The sequence below is a fragment of the Protopterus annectens genome, chromosome 4.part0, assembly GCF_019279795.1.
Source record: "Protopterus annectens isolate FY-2018-M chromosome 4.part0, PAN1.0, whole genome shotgun sequence".
NCBI classification, from domain to species: domain Eukaryota; kingdom Metazoa; phylum Chordata; order Ceratodontiformes; family Protopteridae; genus Protopterus; species Protopterus annectens.
The window spans coordinates 290778786-290801317 of NC_056733.1; the positions used below are offsets into that span (position 1 = coordinate 290778786).

The 22532-nt window shown below is 38.8% G+C and overlaps 1 protein-coding gene across 1 annotated transcript in view; it reads right to left on the reverse strand.

Moving 5' to 3' along the window:
* KREMEN1 (kringle containing transmembrane protein 1) overlaps nucleotides 1-22532 on the reverse strand; it is a 972602-nt gene that overhangs the window by 122287 nt on the left and 827783 nt on the right. Inside the window, exon 6 of the mRNA XM_044068274.1 lies at nucleotides 14986-15318. Coding sequence (XP_043924209.1) covers nucleotides 14986-15318 — 333 coding nt within the window. The remainder of the gene's footprint in view (nucleotides 1-14985; nucleotides 15319-22532) is intronic.

The following is a 22532-nucleotide window of genomic DNA, read 5'->3' on the forward strand; positions in this document are numbered from 1 at the left end:
GGAAGTTTAACTCACATTTCATCAACTCTATCTCCTCCCTCCTTGCCAACAACAAACAATTGCCCCTCACACTCCCCACATTAGGCTCTAGTTGCATTACCTCCCTATCCTTTAAACCAATTCAAACATCCTTCATTAAAAAGCTCCTAAGCAAACTAAAACCTTGCTGCCTGGTTGCTGACCAACTTCCAAATGAATTTCTAAAAATTGCTGGCCCATCAGTTGTCTATCCTATCTCTATATTAATCAATCGTTCTATCTCCAAACATTATGTGCCCCTCCTCTGGAATGTTGCTCATATCAACCCCCTCCACAAGGGTGGCCCCTCCATAGAAATCTTCAACTACCACCCCATAGCTATCCTCCAACCCTTAGCCAAAATCCTAGAAAAATGTATTCAGCTACAACTCCTAAACCACCTTACCATTAACAACCTTCTATCAGATTCCCAGCATGGCTTTAGACCTCAGTATAGTACAAACACAGCCTTATTATCCTTCACAAATGCCATTCATCACCAAATGGAAAATGGACAACTAGTTTCTGCAATTTTCCTGGACATGTCAAAAGCCTTTGACACCATTTCCCACCAACTATTACTAAACAAACTTGCTACATACAATCTCAGTCCAGCATCCCTGTCTTGGTTTCTCAGTTATCTATCAAACTGTCAACAGGCTACTAAATGGGAAAACAAACTCTCCCCACTACTACCAGTTGCCACTGGTGTACCCCAAGGGTCAATACTTGGCCCCCTTCTCTTTATCATATTTGTTAATAATCATAACACAAAAACCCTATTTACCTCTACAATACAATACACAGACGCTACTTCTCTTTTCTTTGCCGCCCCTTTCTCACAAGAACTAAAAGATAAAATGCAAAAAGCTTTTCAAGAAGTTGAATTATTCTTATTAAACCACCAACTAATTCTTAAACCAAATAAGACAAAATGAATAATCTTCTCAAGCAAAATTACCAAGGCAAACCACCTACCCCTCTCTATTCACTCAACAAATGGTACAATAATTGAGCCAACTAATCAGGCCAAACTTCTAGGTATTACAATAGATAACCATCTCAAATTTAATATCCACTTTTCACAAACTATCAAAAAAATCAACTCCAAGCTCTGTGCTCTCTACAGGGCCAAACCATATCTAACACCCCCAAGCCAGACTAGCCACAGCTACATCTCAACTAATCTCTACACTTCTCTACTGCTCTCATATCTTTACATGCTTACGTAAGGCTGACCTGCACAAACCGGAATCCTGCTATAACAAAATTGCAAAGTTTACCAAAAAACACCCCAATAAAACCCATCGCTGCTCTGCTCTTCTTCAGCTAAACTGGCTAGAACTTCCCAACCTGTTAACCTTAAACCAACTTACCCTAACCCACAAAATTGTACACAACCCTCATAGCTGCCCTGCAATCTCAACCTTACTCCAACTAAAGTTAAACAGCAGGTCCCTTAGATCTTCCAATAGGCCATTGCTCAGAATAACACAGTCACATAACTATCATGGTGACTCCCTCTACTCAAACAAAGTAGCTAAGTCCTGGAATACTCTTCCCCTACGTATACAATGCACCCTTGTTCCTCTACATTTAAAATAAAAATAAAAGGACATCTTAAAAGCAACTGGCTTTGCCCTTGTTCTCCACTGGGATAACTCCTCTCTCCTATGTTTATTTTTTTCTCTCATATACTCTTTTCCACTATTACAGTTCAAATGGCTAGTATATCCTTAAATGGCTTCTGCACAGCCTTTGGTGTGTACATATTTTATACAATCCAAAAGCGAAATGTTTACTTTCTGTAACATTGCTGCATGTCTTTTCAGTGTAGGTCTGCTCACTGCCTGTTATCAGTTTTACTTACTTATCCAGATCCCTGTGATTTTACATTTATAATGTTGAACTATAATTAAGAATATTATCTAATCTTCGTTTGCAAAAATTGGTATTATGGTAATTATTTTTCTTACTAATGTATTAGTGTATATCTTTATTATATTTTTCTGGAGCTTTTCTCCCCGGGTCTCCACTGAAAACGGGCCACCAGCCCAGTTGGATACTACCCAGTAAACATTTGTAAATAAAATAAATAAATAATACTGGTGCTCATTACTGATTGTGTGAGAGTCAACCTCTACACACACACACACACACACACACACACACACACACACACACACACACACACACACACACACACACACACACACACACACACACACACACACACACACACACACACACACACACACACACACACACACACACACACACACCAGACTATACACATGATATCATACTTAGTTGTGGTATAGTAATTCATCTATTTGCTTTCATGCAAACGATATGCTTTATCAGGCATTTAAAAAAGAACACTGGTTATGATTCCAGATTACTTGCTTTTTGTAAATTTTGACTTTGTTTCTTGTGCAGATTTGCTCGTTACACCTGAACTAGTTTTGATCATGGCATACAGGTAACACTGTTTACATGATATATGGAATGTACTGATACCAGCACCCCTACAAAAATAAAGAAGAATGTTGTCAGGTGTTGTATAGGAATGGGGAATAAGTATGACACAGTTCTATATGTTTCTGATTTGCATTACCCACTCATGCATGCTAACCTAACTCCAGTGGCCTGCAGTGAGTTGACATGCACCCAATATGTTGCACAGTGTGGCAGTCATTGAGGTATCCAGCACTGCTATGTAACTTACATACACCATTGCTTTGGTGTTGAAGTTCCAGTGTGCTGGAATGCACAAACCGCTGACCATGTTGCAACTGAGTCCTAAAAATGACCTGTGAATCTAAAGAGACAGACTTGTAGTTTAAAGAGCTTAGTTAATGACTTGACATGTTTGTGCAGGGAAGTTAACCAGACAAAAGTATTTCAACATGAATTAAGCACAAGATTATTACACAAAAACAACTGAATAGAGGTTTATAAATACAAAATGATGTGCTGTTTAAAAGATCAGAGACAATATTTTTTTTTTCATGAGAAATCATGTACTTTATTTGTTATAACACAGTAGACTGTTCTTTGTGTTGTACAGAACACAGGCTATTCCTTTTACTGATAAGAATTGTAGGTCATTGTCTAGAAGCTTAAAAAAATACCATTGGGAACTTTGATAATGTCATAAATATTTCTATGATTGGTTTGTTAATAGTAATAATAATAATGTTGTTGTGTCTTTCGGCTTATCCCGGTTAGGGGTCGCCACAGCAGAACTCCGGACCGCTAATGTTTGGTAGTGGATTTTTACGTGCCGAGTTACCAGCCCTGACGCACAACCTTCAATGAAGGCACGCCCATTCACGCATGCCTCCACACAGAAGACGCTCTAGTTGAGAATCGAACGGGACAACGTCTTGCTGTGAGGTGACAACTCTACCGCAGCACCACTACCGCGGGCAATAGTAATAATAATAATTAATAATAATAAAGAGAATTTTGATTGGGTCTCCAGTCGTAACTACATTACTATGTATCTGACACATGAATGCCAATAAATTCACCTCAAGGGCAAAGCTTGAGAGGGGAATCTTGGTGTCCATGTTGAGAACACGTAATAAAGAATTATGATCAGAGACCCAGTCATATTTTTTTGTAAGCACAGAGCATTATCTGCTCCATGTACTATGGATTAAATAAAAAAAATACAAAGCCCTTTGTGAGCACTGGCAAACAGGCAGTAGCAGCACACCTATCAGCTTATTTGTTTAGTATTCCTGGGCAGGACAAAGGATCAAAAGCAGATAAAGCTTTTAACTATTGCTCTTATTCAATTCAAATATTAATAGAATGACAGGTTGCATCAATATGCATTTCTGAACAGTAAGAAGTGTGTGTTATGCTGTGTTTTGGGCATTTTTACTGACTGCTATCCTCATTGATTTGCCAGTAAATCAAGCAAGTATATCAGGGACAGGGCAAAATTATGAGCTGAACTCCAGGACACTTCACAGGCAAGCATAGTCGGCAGAAGCAAAGCTGTTTCTGCTCCTGTTACTGTAATTTGTTGGTTGGCACTAAGTACTTGCTTCCTACCACAAGACTCACTCAATATTAATAGAGCTTAATTGTTAAGCACGTTTCTAAGTTCTGTTAATATCAGGTCCTGCACAATAGTAATTCTTAACTAGCTTGTGTTTCTCTTAATATTGGAGTGTAATCACAGTATTCCATACACTACAATAATAATAATAACAGAGAATTAAGATACAAAGAGAAAAAAATCACAGAATGAGAATTACGGAGTAGACTCCACTTAGACAGAGTCAAGATAGAATGGACATCAAGAGAGAAAAAAATGAATAATTCCATAATTATTTGTGAAGAAGTGATTTTTCTTGACAAAGAGAATGAGACTAAAATATAAGTACTTTAGCAAGAGGCTAATAATTTAAATGTGTATAGAAAAATAGACTTGCTATAGTATAATGCAGTTATGGCTAGAAAAAAAAACTGATAGCTCCTAGCATTGTGGAGCTTTTCTCCCCAGGCCTCTGCTGAAAATGGGCTCTGCCCAGTCAGACTTTCCAGACAAACAAATGTGAAATAAATAAATAAATAAATAAATAAATGCAGCTACTATTATGCTAAGAATTAGATTATACTAAAAGGTAGTTCATCTCTAGACTGCAGTGTATAGACTCATCGCCGACTAACTATCCCCTCTCTATAACCCCCTTTCTTTCTCAAAACCTTCTGTGATGGAAAATCTCCTGCTTTGGGGAAAATGGTCTGTCGTAACACTAGACAGATGGGTAAGGGTGAACAAACAGTAAAGTATCATTTTAAACTTCATTCATTGACTGTGTCATTCTTTCTGAGTAGCATTGGTATATACAATGATAATCTTACCCATGACACTGCCCTGATGCTCATATTTCCTTGGGTATGTCCCTACCCCCTTCCAATGCCTTCTGCTCTGTCTGTTTCTAATACACATAGTGCACCTTAGTCTCTACATGTCACTGCCCCCTACTGGATGCCTGCAGATCTAATAAACAAAGTGCAGCCATAATATGCATCCTATTCTTATATCCCAATGAGAATTAGGCCTGGTGTAGCTTATTGAGTATATACCCCTATGCTACATGGTGATCCCATGGTGTGACTTTTGCTATATGCATTTCTAAGATGCATGGCGCTGCCCTGTTGAATACCTTTTAATTGTGGTTGTGCCTCATTGGACAGCCCCTAAGATATGGAGTCCTGCCCTGCTGCATACCTTGAAACTATGGTTGTTCCCTCCCTGTATACCTACTAAGGTTCACAGTGCTCATCTGCTGTGCAGAATGCAAATATGCAAATAAGATAATGCTCACTGCATCACTGGAATGAACAAAATACAGTGCAACTCGGTTGTGGACCAATTATGGCATATTTTGGTGCAATCTGAATTCCAGGATGACACTTACAAAATTGTGTTTGTAACTCATACCTGTAAGCTTGATAGTGTCCTCTACACTGTGCCAACTATACAGAGGTGTTGTCATCTCTGAATATTACTCATGGTGTACATGTTGTGAGATCACCTTCAATTTGTAATGAGAAGATATTCAAATATAGTACCCTTATCTGTGAAGTAAGATGCAGGTTCAACCAATTGTGTCCTGAAATAACTGATTCAGTGCTCAGGAACCTAAGGGTCTCAAGGTGCAAACAAAACAGAGAAGAAGTCAGCCTTATCTGCTTGCAGTTGGAGTAGTACACAGATAGCATCTAGACATAGATTCTTACTATCAGGTATTTATTTGATTTTATTTTGTTATTATTATTAGTTATATTGGTTTGGACTGTCCAGATGAGCAAAACCCATTTATACTGAAGTTTTGGGAGAAAATCTGCAGACAATTACAGGGATTTTGTAGCAGAAAAAAATGCAATAAATAAAAGCATAGATATGACATAAACTTCATATTTAGTAGGATAATACATAGAAGGAAATACTGACGTAGGATCATAGGATCATAGAAGGTTGCTAGGCTAATGGCCCTCGGGCCCTTACAAGCCTAGCCAAACATTAGAGCAACCTTCCCCCCAACATCTCAGCTCCAACTTCTATTGCCTCCTTCAAAAAGATCTTAAAATCCCACCTACAGCAATCATGGCTCTGTAACTGTGACAACCATGACTAATTTCTTATATATCCTACTGCCCTAGCACCAGCCCCCTCTCTCTTAGCACTTTGTTACTCCCACTGATGTACCCCATCCCTTCTCTAACCAAATCTTACTAACCCCTCATTCCACCCTCCTCTTCCAACTTGTATTACATCCTTAGTTTCATAATCCACCCACTACAACCTGGCTGTACAAATGTGACAATCCTGGTTAATCCTTAGACTTCATACTGCTCACGTCCAACACCTTCTCTCTCAGCTCACTACACTCTCTCTCTCAGTACTTTACTCCCCCACTAATGTACCTACTATTTCTCTCTTCTACTCTCATTAATCCCTCACATGTCCTTTTATATTAACCTCTATTATAACCTTAGCTTTGATGTCCTGCAAAGCTGCTTGGTATAATAAATATGTAATTTTTCCACAAATTAGAACACATATATAAATTGTCTTAAGTCAGAAATTATGTACCTTATGTAAACGTATCTAGCTGTTGCATTGTTAAGGACTATCAAGCCACTGTGTACTGTTATTATGTATTTAAAATTGCTGATGTAAACAAAACTGACAGATAAAAAGTTTTAACCTGTATTAGGAGCTTTTCTCCCCGGACCTCTGCTGAAAAAGGACCCATTTCCAGTTGGACTTTCCCGGTAAACAAATGTAAAATAAATAAATAAAATAAAAGTTAACCCTTGTTCCCAAGAGTGTCTGTTATGGTTAAACACTAAATCAGCACCTATTACCCATATCTAAGAGGGACACAGGTGGAAACCCTGGGGCTAATTTATGGTTTCCCATCCAATTGTCCTAATTATGCTTAAATAGGGTCAATGAGGAGCTCTGCTAAACATGGATTGGAAGCCTGTTCCAGAGATGAGGTAACCTCTGCGACATAAATCTGTCCCTCCAGCAAGTTCTATTAATGTCACATACCAGGTTACAGTCCCTTGAGCATGTAACACGTGTACTGTTTAACTTGTGAATGTGTAGCATTTCCATTAAGGGATGGTCAGATATAGCCTTATATGCAAAGCAAAGGTCGCTTCTAAGAAGTCTGTACAACACAGAGTAAACAGACAGTGATTTCAGTCTGTCTGTACTTGACATGTGCTGGAGACCTTGAATTTTCTTTGTAAGAAAGCTATGCAGTTTCTCCAATTGCTGCAGGTGCTTAGGGAGGTACATACCAAAGGGACTATTATACTCTATTATTGGCCTGATGAGGGAAGAGTACAGGGGGTTATAACCTCCTTTTTTCAGGAGGAAATAACCTTACTTATGAGGTGAGCAACATAGAATACCCTTTTTACTAATATGGAGACATGGTGATCACAGGTAAGGTTGCTATCAACCTGCATGACCAGGTCTCTCAAGAGTGATTGCATGCTTAAGGTATTGCTATTTATATAGTAGTTTGCAGAAACATCTCCCATTCAGAAGGGGATGATAATGCATTTTTTGCATCGATTGTAAGTCCATGACTTTGGCACCAATCATTAGTCTGTATAAGTCCTTCTTGTAGGACATTGACATTGTTAGAGGATTGAATGACTGCTTCTAGTTTGCAGTCATCTGCAACTTTATCAGCCACAGAGCTTTAGTTTTTGGCTATATTTTGGAGAAGTGTATTTTGACAGTAAGGTCTCCAGAATAGACCCCTGTAGTACACCACAGGCTACTGGTCTGCTTGAAGAGGTAGAGTCTCCTATTTTGACTGTATGAGTTCTACTGGTGAGCCGCCTGACAATATATGAGTTGACAATATATACAGGTCGATACCCAGCTGGGTGAGTTTATCAATAATGCTTGAGCAGGGGATGGTGTCAAAGGCCTTGGCTAAGTCCAGGTAGACCATGTGCACAGTTTTACCTTCATCAAGGGCTTTGGTGACTGTCTTGAAGAAGTCCAGCAAGTTTAACGGGGACGATCTCCCTTTGATGATGCCAAATTGGGTAGGGTCAAGTGTTTCTAGATTACCTATATCTTTGTTTATAAGATCCATGATGATATGCTCCATGGCCTTGCAGGCAAGGCTGGTTAGGCTTATGGGTCTATAGTTCCCAGGGTCCATGGATGCACCCTCTTTATGCAATGGGATGACAGTAGCTGTTTTCCATTAAGCAATGACAAAACCCATGTTAAGGCTGTCGTTGAACAAGGAACCAAGTGGTGTTGCTAATTCCTATTTGAATTCATTTAAAACACACCCTAAGATGTTCTCTGGTCCCACTGAGGCTGTGTTTTTAGCCTTGGAGACTTGTTTCTTGGAGATAATAGATGGGTGACAGGTGGTAGGGATGCTTTGCGTTATATGTGGCGGAGACAGGGGAGTGAAGTTTGCACTGAACCTGTCAGCCAGCAGGTTGGCTATATCCACTGGTTCTCTAAATGTAGTACCATTAACTACAAATTCTGTGCAAATCTGGGATTTTCCTTTGAGGTTTTGGATGTAGCTAAAGAATGCATTATGGTTTTCCTTAGCTAGGCTGCTAATTTGGATTCATAAATAGCTTTAGAGGATTTTACAAAATATCTCATTTGCCTATTCAAGTTAAAGAGGGAGTGCGTCCACGTTTGAGACCGTAACTTTCTACTCTTAGTTAGAAATTTCTTTCTGTTATTGTATAGCCTGTTAATGGCTGATGCTCACCAGGTGGGTTTGTTCTTCCTTTTGGATCTTACTTTAGTCCTGTCAGGTATGGTAGAGTTAATACAATTGTATAGATGTTCTTATAAAGCATTAGTGTATATCCCAGCATAGGTAACCTGTCCATCAGTGGGGGGAGGAGGTATGAAGCTGGTTATGCCATCACATAAGAGATTGTAATTGGGCTTGGTGAAATATTTCAGTTAGTTGCTGCTGGGGGGGGGGGTCTGGTGATATTGTTACCTCCAACGAGACTGATTTGTGGTCAGACCTCACCAGGGAGGACAGCACACTTGGGGTGGTGCAATGATCCCCCATGTTGGTAAGCACCAGATCCAGAATGTTTGAGCCCCTTGTTGGGGTGTCAACCAGCTGGTACAGAGCATTGGTTAACAAAGTTCAGGAACCTTTGGGTGAGAGTGTTAGTACATGTACAATTAACCCAGTCAATGGACGGGTAATTAAAGTTACCCAAAACCAGGGTGTTTGGTTGTATCTTCATAGGTTCATAGATTCATAGGTGTGTACTAGGCTAATGACCCTGGAGCCTTTACAAGCCTAGCCCATAGTAGTGCCCTGCCATTGTGCCACCCAACCTTAGTTCCCAGTGCCTCTATCAAGTAGACCCACTGGAGTGATCCCCGGGGTGAACTTTCTATTTCCCATCCACTCATCAAGATTTCTCTTGAAGAGGGCCAGTGAGGTGTTCTGTTTGACATGTATGGGAACTCTACTCCATAGCATGGGCAGTCTCTGGGTTATGAACCTGTCCCTCCAGCATGTTCTGTTGATTGTAGTAATGAGGTTGAGGTCTCTGGAGCATGTGGTGCGGAGGGATTGGGATTTCTTTAGATGTAGCATTTCTAACAGAGCTGGGTCAGACATGGCTTTGTAAGTCAAGCAGAGATTGCCTCTAAGTAGGTGATTTGAGACAGAGAATAGTTGGAGTTTTTGAGTCTGTCCATATAGGACAAGTGTTTAAGGCCTAAGATCCTCTTTGTGAGGTACTTTTGGGGCCTCTCCAGTTGTTGCAGGTGTCCAGTGAGGTACATGCCAAATGGGGCATTGTACTCGATGATTGGCCTAATGAGGGAAGTGTAGAGGGAGACAATGACCTCTTTCTTCCTGGATGCAAAACCCTTAGTAATGAGATGTGCCACATAGAAGGACTTTCTGACCACATTGGCAATGTGATGATCAAAAGAGAGGTTGCTGTCAACCTGTGTTCCCAGATCTCTTATAATGCCTTCTGCATTCAGTGGACTACCATTAATGTGGTAATTCATGGGAACCGGGTTTTTCCCAAAGGGGATAATGACACATTATTTGGCGTTGAGCTTAAGGCCATGGTTCTGACACCAGTTATTGGTCTCAATGACGCCATTCTGTAGGATGTCAACATGACTTGGGGAGTTAAATATAGCTCCTAACTTGCAATCACCTGCAAACTTTGTCAGAGAGAGTCCCTTCATGTTGGCCTGGACTTCAGAGAAGTAGATACTAAACAGGCGAGGACCCAGGACCGAACCCTGTGAGACTCCACTTGTGACTAGTTGGCAGACTGACTTGGAGTCCACTACTTTCACACTGTGAGTTTATCAATAATTCCTTAGTGAGGAATGGTATCAAAGGCCTTGGCCAGATCGAGGTATGCTGTATGAACTGCCTTACCTTCATCCACCTCTCTGGTGACTGATTCAAAGAAGTCAACCAGGTTGAGCAGGCATGATCTACCTTTCACAAAACCAAATTGCATGGGATCTAGAGTTTGGAGATTCCCTACATCCTTGTTAATTAGGTCCATGATGATGCGCTCTATAGCCTTATATATCAAACTCGTCAGACTAATGGGACTATAATTTCCAGAGTCTGTAGTCACTCCTCCTTAATGGAGAGGGATGACTGTAGCAGTGCGTCATTTGATAGGGACAAAGCCTGAGGTGAGGCTGTGAGTGAACAGAGCACACGTATGTCGTGCCAGTTCACTTTATAATTCATGTAGAACACAGCCAGGGATATTGTCAGGTACCATGGAAGCTGTATTCTTGGCCTTAGACAGTGCAGCTTTAACCTGTGCTGCAGTAATGCAGGGTGCCTGGCATTCTTCCGGTATAGAGATTGGTCCTTTAGGGGGGAGAGAGAGGTAAAGTTGGCACTGAATCTGTCGGCCAGTATGTTGGCAATATATGTTGGCTCATTATAGGAGGTACCATTGTGCAGTAACTCAGAGCAAATCTGGATATTGCCATGGAGATTCTTGACATAACTAAAGAAGGCTTTGTGATTGTTTTTAGTGTCTGCCGCAATTCTGCCTTCATAACTGGTAGTAAGAGGGTCTGCTGGATATTATCAAGGTGTTAATCATGGTGGGCTGTTGTAGATTTAATTTGCCTTATATCCACTGTGTTTGATTGTAGCAATTGTGTGATTGTTTCAAGAGCAGGTCAGGTGGCTTTCATATCCTCTTTCATATCATGCCCCATGTGTACCCTGGGCTGACTAGCATTCTCAGTTCTTTTCTGTTTTCACTTTACTGAGGGGGTTCTGGTTGATGTGTAATGACAGTTATTTTATTTTTCTTACTTTCTTATGATTTCAGGTTGCAGATGTACATTTACAGGTTTGGGCATATAAAACTGCAAAATACCCAGTGATTCAATGTGGAGTTAGGGAATAAGTCAACTTTATCTCACATATGCTCATGTGCACTCAAAATATTTGTTTTTTTTTTCTACACAGAAGTTTTTTTTACACCTCATGAACTAGCTGTAATGTTTGCTAATGAAGAACAATGTTGGAGATGTGAGATAAGATTAAAAACTGATTGGCATCATATTTTTTATGAATGTAAATGCCTCAATGTGTACTGGAATAACATTAATTATTTTTTTCAGATTGTTTTTAATGATAACTTCCAATTAACTAAATCATTGGTCTTATTTAATTCTCCCATACCCAAGTGTGTTCCAAAAAAGGTTTTTCAATTCTTTGGACTTTATAAGCTATAGCTCGTAAGATCATCACAATCAGTTGGAAAAGTGTGACTTCTCCTTCCTTTGAGGAATTCAAAAATCTTGCCTTAACAGTTGGTTGCATGGAAATTTCTTCTTTGATGAATAGAACCAATAGAACTACTTCATACTACAATATTTGGATGACAGTAATGGAAATACTGGAGAAAATGAACAAGAATATTCATTAATATGATTTATATTCAATACAATGATCAAATTGTTTCAGAATCTGGGTAGACACCAGTGTAAATAGTTTTACAATGTTATGAAGTTGTATAGTTTTATGACTGTATATATATATATATATATATATATATATATATATATATATATATATATATATATATGTGCTATATATTGCTTTCTTCATTTATTGTTTTAAAGATGTTACTTCAAACAAAAACAAATAAAAATACTTCAAAGAGAAAAAATATGTTTTTCCATCGTCTATACCTTACAGTTAAAAAAATATCTATGTTGGTGTTAACATAATTTAGGTTTATAAATGACAATTACTTTTAATTATAGGAATTACTCTATTTCTGTCACACTACTCAGTTTTTAGAGTTGTGCCTAGTAACAGATGTGGATTGATGATAAACTGTGAAAGGCACATTATCAGATCCACCTGCAGTGAATCAGAAACATCTAATCAACAAAAATGCATGGCCACATCCACGAAACATAACAGGAAAACAAGAAAACTATAATTTGTAGTCAGTGAACCTCTTGTACTACCATGTATGGATGGGGGAGTGAAACCATCATGCATCCTTTACTTAAATATATTAACTTCACAATCACATAGCCCTGGAGAAAGTGTTAGTTCCAACACAATGACAGATTGTTCTTTTTCTTATCTGTAAAATTCAGATGTACAAATGTGATAAGATGAACTGCATCCAAAGTTCAAAGCATGACAGATATAACAAACCTCTCCATGCCTCTACTCCCATTCCCATAAACTGAATAAATAGCACCAGAAACCACACACATCCAATGTCTGGACACCACAAATCATGGTGATAACACATCAACACTGTTGCTACCATTTGAATGTGGGTTGTTTGATAACTGTGGAATTCATGATTTATTTATTTAACATTTGTTTACCAGGGAAGTCCAACTTGGAACAAAGCCAATTTCCAGCAGAGACCTTGGGAAAAATACTCCAGACGCATGTCTTTGTATCATGGGAGGAAACTGGAGCACCCAGAGGGCACCTACACGAATGCAGGGAGGACATGCAGGCTTCACACAGAAGGTACCCCAGCTGAGAATCAAACCAGAGAACCTCTTAGTGTGAGGTGACAACACAACTGCTGCACCACTGCTTTGCCCATTAATGTGTGTATAAATAAAAAAAGTGCTCCCAATAGATCAATGTCCTGTTATGAGGATGTATATATTTAGGTTAGAATGCTGTAGATGCTGCCAAAGTTACCTGTATAAAAATACACTTTCTATACATCTATGGTTCCTTTGTATAATGGTACAGTGTCACACAATATAGAAATAAAGAAAGGTGTTACTGGCAAAGAATTCAGCTAACAGAATGACATCTTGAAAATAGTCATTATAAGAAGCGGTGGCACTACAACTTATTTAATAATAGATCACATAGCTATAATGTCACTTTCCCTGGCAATTAAGACAGCATTTTCAGATAACACCTTTTCACCTTTTTAACTTAACACCCTAAGATGATTCATAAAAGCTGAAACAAAAACGTTGCAGCAGAAGCATACTTTTTGATTGTCTCCATGTCATTACTGTAGTGATACCAGATTTAAATGTATACAGCATTGTTAAAAATAAAAAGAACAATGAATAAACAACAGTCAGATGATTTTTCAAACTGTGATTCAGTCTGCTGCTGTAATGAAACTAAATTAGATAAAAAATGGCCTTTTCAAATGGAGCCCACAGTTAAATGGTGTGTGTGTGTGTGCGTGTGTGTGTGTGTGTGTGTGTGTGTGTGTGTGTGTGTGTGTGTGTGTGTGTGTGTGTGTGTGTGTCAGTGTGTACAGGTGTTTATAAAAATGTCTCAGTACTCTTGAGACTTCAATGGGAAAAAATACCCTACAAGATTTAGGATACAGGGCAAGGGGTACACTATCCAAAAAAGGAGGGATGGTATCTATATAAAGAATATTAGAGTTTTTTTTTATTTTAAATTAAATTTAGAAAGTAGCTTTTTGTTTTCAGAATGCTACTCTTGTCTGGCTACTTTTGGCAATACAAGTGACAATGAATTTCACTTTGGCAAAATAAATAAATATTTTATAGAAAATAATTTTTAATAATTTTTATTTAGTTAGTTTGCACTCATCATCTTGTGCTTCCTGAGGCTATCCTTTAATAACACCTCTGTAAAATCATGACTTACTCCAACTGAATGTAAAGCTTATTACCTCTTTAAGATGAAGCCTGAACGTCATGATGTAGTATTTATGTATGTTCATATGTACTGAAAGGTGTAACACCTGAAGAGCCACATGGTTGTAAGACTACTGTAGCTGACAGGAAGAGATCATGGATTTTCTCATTTTTATGGAATAAGTAGGTACATCAATGTGCATTTGCTGTTCTGACCAACACACAGTTTCACACCCAGCAGTTTGTTGTAATTCTGGCCTTTGAGAAGGTCAACCATATCTGTAAAGTCCTCAAACTATCACATTCATGAAAGAGAAAATCACATTAAGGCCTCTTTCTTGTTCCCTTTATGTTTTCTTTCTGATGTACTGAATCACCTGAGCTTGTATGACTCAGAGCAAGTCACTTAACCATTCAGTGCTCTGGTGCAATGGGGAAACTGGACTAAGCTTGTCAACAGTCTCCAGAACTGAATGCTTAGTAACTACTTATGAACCTATGAACTTATGAACCTGACAATTGTGGTTGTTTCCTAGTTCTACAAATTTTATGAATGAATGATTTCTAAAAATGTTATGAATGAATGATTTCACTTTTAGTCAAACACTTAACTTATTTGTCCAACAGTTAATTATCCTTTCTGCAGCAATAAAAACTCCGGAAGGTACAATTCATTTGTACACTCTCATGAGGATAACACTAGTAAAACCCGCTATCACCAAGTTTTTAAAAAGTGTTTCACTTTCAGTGATTCTTCAGCTGTTCCATCTTACCTTTGTATATGACAGAAAATCCTTGGGCCTGGTTAGTCCTGTCTGAATAGAAATACAGAATAACAAAGTCCAATGAGATATTTATAGATGCAGTGGGTTTGTTCCTCCCATCGAACCTCGCTAATACATGATGCTGATATCCATCCAGTAGTTCCACCATGTCACTGGCATCCTTGATGTCAAATAAAGTGAAGTTAAACTGGATGCGTGAGACTCCTGGGATCTGAATAGTCCAATAACACACTCTTCCACTGCCGTAATTATCTGGGAAGTCTGGAGAGTAAATGACTCCATTTTCAGAAGTATAGTTACCACCACAAGCTCCAATGGATGCTGCAAGAGAGAAACTCAGTTATACTAACCAGCCTTTATGCATTTTCAAATCAAACACACCTGTGGTATGGCTACTTATGCTGTTAACATGATATACAATACAGTCAGCCACATGTATTGAAGTTTTGGTGTTCTACTTGTCTTTTCTAACACGTAGTATGTCTGCGTATGGAAATGCCTTTACAGTCACAACTCTTTCGTTGGCTGGTTATGGTATGATTCTAAATCATTTCTGTACAGTTCCCAGTATTGTGTTACTTACATTCTGTTAGGATATAAAAAGAAAGCTGTCAGTGTACAAGAAGTGAGTAGCCCTGGTAAGTAACACAAAAATGGAGTTTTACTTAGTAATTGCATTTAAAAGTTTAGAACTAAACTAAAGCAAATAATTTATAACTTAATTGATAACAACATCTAAAGACTTCTGAACTAAAACAAATAACTTATAAGATGAATATTAATAGAAAGTCAATGCTTTTAATTGCATTAAATCTAGGGTACAAACTGACTCTTTTATCCTGGATATTTTTCTAAGCTGAATCTGACCTGAATGCACAGAAGTAAACATACCCATTACAATTACAGCAGTGCTTATTGCTTGCCTCCCCCAATCTTTTATTTTGACTTTGTGTTATTAGCTCATATTTTCCCAGCAAATAAAATAATCTACTGATCAAGTTTTGACACAAAACATCCAGGAAACTGTCAACTGTTGCTACACATAAGAATGACTAAATTCTTAATTCATTTTAAAACCGAGTTAATTAATAAAGTGGACAAAGATAAATATGGGTACTACTTCATAATGACCTTGGTCATATACTAGGTTACCTACCATATAACCATGAAACACAATACCAAAAACGAAAGATAATTAATGGGCTAACACATGGGAAAATCTGATTCAATGCATTTACAGAACTTCTATAAAAGTAAGCTTGCACCACTGAAATTCATGATGAATGTGAAATTCAATATTAAGGTCAGAATCTGAGCTCTAAGTTCTTTGAGCTTTTATCTGATTTGTTTGAAAGTATGAGGGCTGTAAGAGGTAGTCTAGAACAATAGGCATGACAGATTAGATGGTAATTTGAATTTCAAAGATATATAGCTTATTAAAAATATACTGTTTATGGAAGAAAAAATATTTTTTAGTGGCGTGAAGTAATGCTGTGATAAAAATGCACGAGTGAGGAAGAAAGTGGCCATAACAGTTGTCATAATTAGTATTCTAACAGATGTTGACCATTATAAGACTCACAGTTCACAGATAGTTTTCACTTACATTTCTTTTTAAAAGTGTGAGCAAAATGAGAAAATTATCATTTGAGCTTATAAAATGTGAAGTAGGGAGAAAATGTAGTACTGAAAATCCTTGTCTTTACTTGGTATAAATAATTTGCACTTTAAGTTAAGCAGAACTATTAAAAATGTTGCCTTGCCTAGTATCATATAAAGAGCTTCAACACTATCATTTATTTATATATTTAATTAATTAATTAATTATTTTCTTCTGTTAACTGGGTAAGTGAAGGTCTAATGACACTTTTCAATCAAGACCCAAGCTCTTAAGAGCAGTTACAAATCTTTACACAGAAATACAAAATGTTATTTATACTGAGAAGCAAGTTACACCTAATAGGACAATTCAAGCTTTATATACAAACTGAGGAAATGCATTTTGAATCACATGAATTATGTAAATGAAAAAAGTAGATAAAGGTAGTACATTATACACAATGATATATGAAGTTTATAAACTTCTAGTCTGTGACATTTGGGATCTTCACACTAAGCAATTTGAACTACAAAAGTGATGTAATGTACACATTCCTGTGTTCATTTTACATTTTTAGAGAGTGGGCAGCAGATACTGACTTTGATGTTTGACAGTAATTTAGCACTGACTACTGGTCACACTGGCAGTGGAAGTACATCAGATCTGCAGACTTTCTTCTCAATTTTCATCACATTGAAAAAACTATGATTACATCTTCATCAGGCTGAAAAGTATCCCATAGTTGTATATGCAGAAAATTAATTACCACTCTTAGTGACTTTTACACAATTTTAATTTATATAAGATATAGACCACTTGTGTGATAATGGACATTTATCCATTTTTTTCATAAGCTATGTAAGGGCAGGTCTTAGAAGCAGTTCTGTGAGAACTACCTCTAAGATCTTCAAAATCATTAGTCATATTTGAGAATGTGCTTGGCTTTCATCTGAGACCTGTTCTGGAGTTGCCTGGCAAGAAGAATGTGTGTGCCTTTTTTGGTGTACTGTCTCAAAAATATACAGTCCCAACTCACATCAACTGAAAAGTGTACGCTACAGATAGGGTTGCCACCTTTTCAAATGCCCAAAGTGGAACATTTTTGGTACAAACATCAGATTTTGCAGGCCAAAAGATACCCACGGCCAGTAGGAAGGTCAGAACTTCACTCTCTTGCCTAAATAAAAGGTTATTCTTGTAACATTTTTATTGCTTATTGTATTTCTTATAACATTTAGGTGTTTCGGATATAGAATAACTGTTTTATGCAACTGTTACATAAAATATAGGAAATAATTTTGTCCTAAAATCTCAGGACATTTGCCATTTTTACAATTTATTTGCAGGACACAACTGCCCAAAGAGGGACTGCCCCTCGCAAAGTGGGACTAGTGGTAACCCTAGCTACAGACCTGAAAAAATTTCTACATAAGGTTACTGAAACACGGTCAGTTCTCTTTTTGACAAAACACTATGTTGTCTTTACAATGCACCAGCATTCTCTAGTTTACCCTGATGTATTTTTTGTAATAACATTCATAACACTTCTTCTTCTTCTACTTTTTCTTTCAGCTGCTCCCGTCAGGGGTCGCCACAGCAAATCAACTGTTTCCATTTCTTCCTGTTCTCTGCATATTGCTCTGTCACACCAGCCACCTGCATGTCCTCTCTCACCACATCCATAAACCTTATGTTAGGCCTTCCTCTTTTCCTGTTACCTGGAAGCTTCATACTTAGCATCTTTTTCCCAATATACTCTGCATCCCTCCTCAGCACATGTCCAAACCAACGTAATCTTACCTCTCTGGATTTGTCTCCAAACTTTCCAACCTGGGCTGACCCTCTAATATACTTATTCCTAATCCTGTCCATCCTCATCACACCCATTGCAAATCTTAACATCTTCTGCTCTGCCACATCAATCTCTGACTCCTGCCTTTTTGTCAGTGCCACTGTCTCCAACCCATATAACATAGCTGGTCTCACTACCCTCTTGTAGACCTTCCCTTTCACTCTTACTGGTACTTGTCTGTCACAAATCACTCCTGACACTCTTCTCCACCCACTCCATCCTGCCTGTACTCTCTTCTTCACTTCTCTTCCACACTCACCATTACTCTGAACTGTTGATCCCAAGTATTTAAACTCATCCACCTTCGCCACCTCTACTCCCTGCATCCTCACCATTCCTCTATCCTCCCTCTCATTCACACACATATATTCTGTCTTAGTCCTGCTGACCTTCATTCCTCTTCTCTCTAGAGCATATCTCCACCTCTCCAGGGTCTCCTCCACCTGTTCCCTACTCTCACTACAGATCACAATGTCATCTGCAAACATCATAGTCCACGGGGACTCCTGTCTGATCTCATCTGTCAACCTGTCCATCACCATTACAAATAAGAAAGGGCTCAGAGCTCATCCTTGATGTAATTCCACCTCCACCTTAAATGCATCCGTCACTCCCACCGCAGACCTCACCACTGTCACACTACCCTCGTACATATCCTGTACCACTCTTACATACTTCTCTGACACTCCCGACTTCCTCATACAATACCACAACTCCCCTCTAGGTACCCTGTCATATGCTTTCTCTAAATCCACAAAGACACAATGCAACTCCTTCTGACCTTCTCTGTACTTCTCCATCAACACTCTCAAAGCAAACATCGCATCTGTAGTGCTCTTTCCTGGCATGAAGCCATACTGCTGATCACTAATCATCACCTCCCTTCTTAACCTAGCATCCACTACTCTTTCCCATAACTTCATGCTGTGACTGATCAGTTTAATCCCTCTGTAGTTACTACAGCTCTGCACATCACCCTTATTCTTAAAAATCGGTACCAAAACACTTTTTCTCCATTCCTCAGGCATCCTCTCACTTTCCAAGATTTCATTAACTAACTCTAGTTAAACACTCCACTACCATTTCACCTAAACACCTCCATGCTTTCTCAGGTATGTCATCTGGACCAACAGCCTTTATGTTCTTCATCCTCTTCATCGCTATCCTTACTTCCTCCTTGCTAATCTACTGCACTTCATGATTCACCATCCGCACATCATCCAACCTTCTCTCCCTCTCATTCTCTTCATTCATCAGCCCCTCAAAGTACTCTTTCCATCTGCTCAACACACTCTCCTTGCTTGTGAGTACGTTTCCCTCATTATCCTTTATCACCCTTACCTGCTGCACATCTTTACTAGCTCAGTCCCTCTGTCTAGCCAATCGGTACAGGTCCTTTTCTCCCTCCTTAGTGTCCTACCTTTTATACAACTCGTCATATGCCTTATCCTTAGCCTTCACCACCTCTCTCTTTGCCATGCACCTCATCTCCTTATACTCTTGTCTACTTTCTTCATCTCTCTGACAATCCCACTTGTCCTTCGTCCACCTCTTTCTCTGTATACTCTCCTGTACTTCTTCATTCCCTCAACAGGTCTCCTTGTCCTCCTTCCTCTTTCCAGATGTCACACCAAGCACCTTTCTAGCCATCTCTCTTACTAGCTTTGCTGTAGTTACCCAGCTATTCGGTAACTCTTCACTGCCACTCAGTGCCTGTCTTAACTCTTCCCTGAACATCACCTCACAATTACCATTTTTCAGTTTCCACCATTTGATCCTTGCTGCTGCCCTCACACTCATCCTCCTCTTCTTGATCACCAATGTCATCCTACAAACCACCATCCTATGCTGCCTAACTACATTTTCCCCTGCCACCATTTTACAGTCTCCAATCTCCTTCAGACTGGCCCTTCTACATAAGACATAATCCACCTGTGTGCATCTTCCTCCACTCTTGTATGTCACCCTATGCTCCTCCCTCTTGTCAAAATACATATTCAACACAGCCATGTCCATCCTTTTTGCAAAATCCACTACCATCTGACCTTCTGCATTCCTTTGCTTAACACCACACCTACCCATCACTTCCTCATCCCCTCTGTTCCCTTCACCAACATGCCCATTGAAATTTGCTCCAATCACCAGTCTCTCACCCTTGGGTACAGTCATCACCACTTCATCCAACTCACTCCAAAATTTTTCTTTCTCATCCATCTCGCACCCAACTTGTGGAGCATATGCACTAACAACATTCATCATTACACCATCAATTTCCAGCTTCATAAACATCACTCTATCCAACACTCTTTTCACCTCCAAAACACTCTTAGCATACTGTTCCTTCAGGATAATGCCTATGCCATTTCTCCTCCCATCCACACCATGATAAAACAATTTGAACCCACCTCCGATACACCTAGCCTTGCTCCCCTTCCATCTCGTCTCTTGCACTCACAGTATACCAACCTTCCTTCGGTCCATCATATCAGCTAGCTCTCTCCCTATACCAGTCATACTGCCAACATTCAAAGTTCCGACCCTCACTATCACAGTCCTAGCCTTTACCTGCCTTCAGCCATGCCTTCCGCCTCTTCTCCTCCTTCGGCAAACAGTAGCCCAATTTCCGCCAGTACCCTGTTGGCCAACAGTACTGGTGGTGGTCGTTGTTAACCCGGGCCTCGACTGATCCGGTATGTAAATGGTACTTTTGTCTGCATGTATGATTTGACACAATTTTACGCTGGATGCCCTTCCTGACGCAACCCTCCCCATTTATCCGGGCTTGGAACCGGCACAAAGAAATGCACTGGCTTGTGCATCCCCAGTGGCTGGGTAACACTACCTGTGAGTATTTAATTTGTATGGCATTTACAATACACTCTATCTTTATGCATGTTTTGGGGAAGAATGCCATTATTTAAGTTTGATACAACATGAACTAAATATCCTAGCAACATGTAATACATACAGAAACTGCAAAACAGCTTATTTGGTGCACAACAAAACTACCAGTAATGATGTGGTCATCCTGTCTTTGTTTTCTTGTTCATACTGATTTGAAAAAGCCTGCACAAGCAAGTTAAAAATATGCAATACCCATACAAAGGCCAGTATAAGTTATTTATAAGAAAATAATGTCACCTGTATTACTAGATGCCTCATACTGCCTGCAGTACAGTGGCAGTCTACATTACCTACTTTTCTATTCACAACTATTATACATTTCGGCACTATCCTAACAATACTATATTTATGAAGCACCTCATGTGTGTTGACACAGTGCCTTCTGTAATAGTGCAATATACTTATATTCTACCTGCAAATGGAGATGGGGTGGGGTTACAGTGGCTTCTGAACTAAGTGTTATAATAATGCAATGGTCCAGATCAGTACTTAAATGATCTTGGTACCTTAGTCTGTGGAATATACAGTCTTGACTTAAGAACAATTCAAAGAAAAAAATGCAAACCATATTCTACTTCATGTAAAAAAAAGAACAGAGCAATAGAACATGGCAGAATAGGTCTAATTAGTAAAATAGTATTGTTAACTCAGTAAGTTAACAATACATAGTGCTATCAGAAATTGTATGCATTGCAATATTATACTTGCAGTACAGCGAAATACAAATTATTATCATCAGATTGCTGATAATAACCTGCTTATTATGTGTACGAGACATGGATGTCAAGAAATACATGTCGAGGACACATAATTTATGGTTATGATCGGTGACATGATCAAGTACATGGAGATTGATCTGCTCCATGTACTACTGGCTACAGGAAACAAAAAATCGCAAAGTATGATGCCAGCTTTCAAAGCCATAAAGCACTTAGCAGATGCTGTCATAAAGGAAGTTTAATGTAGTACTTTACATTCACATTCACCTCCATGCCTCTCAACAGTCCATAATTTTGTAGAACTCTCAACAAGTCTATATTTTTGCAGAACATCCAGATTTTTACTTCATATTTTGGTCTGTTTCTCATACAATCTGTGGTTTTCTGACACACCATTGAGGCTTGAAGTCACAAAATAATGACATACATTTGAGTTTCAGAGTTCATATTCTTCAGAAAA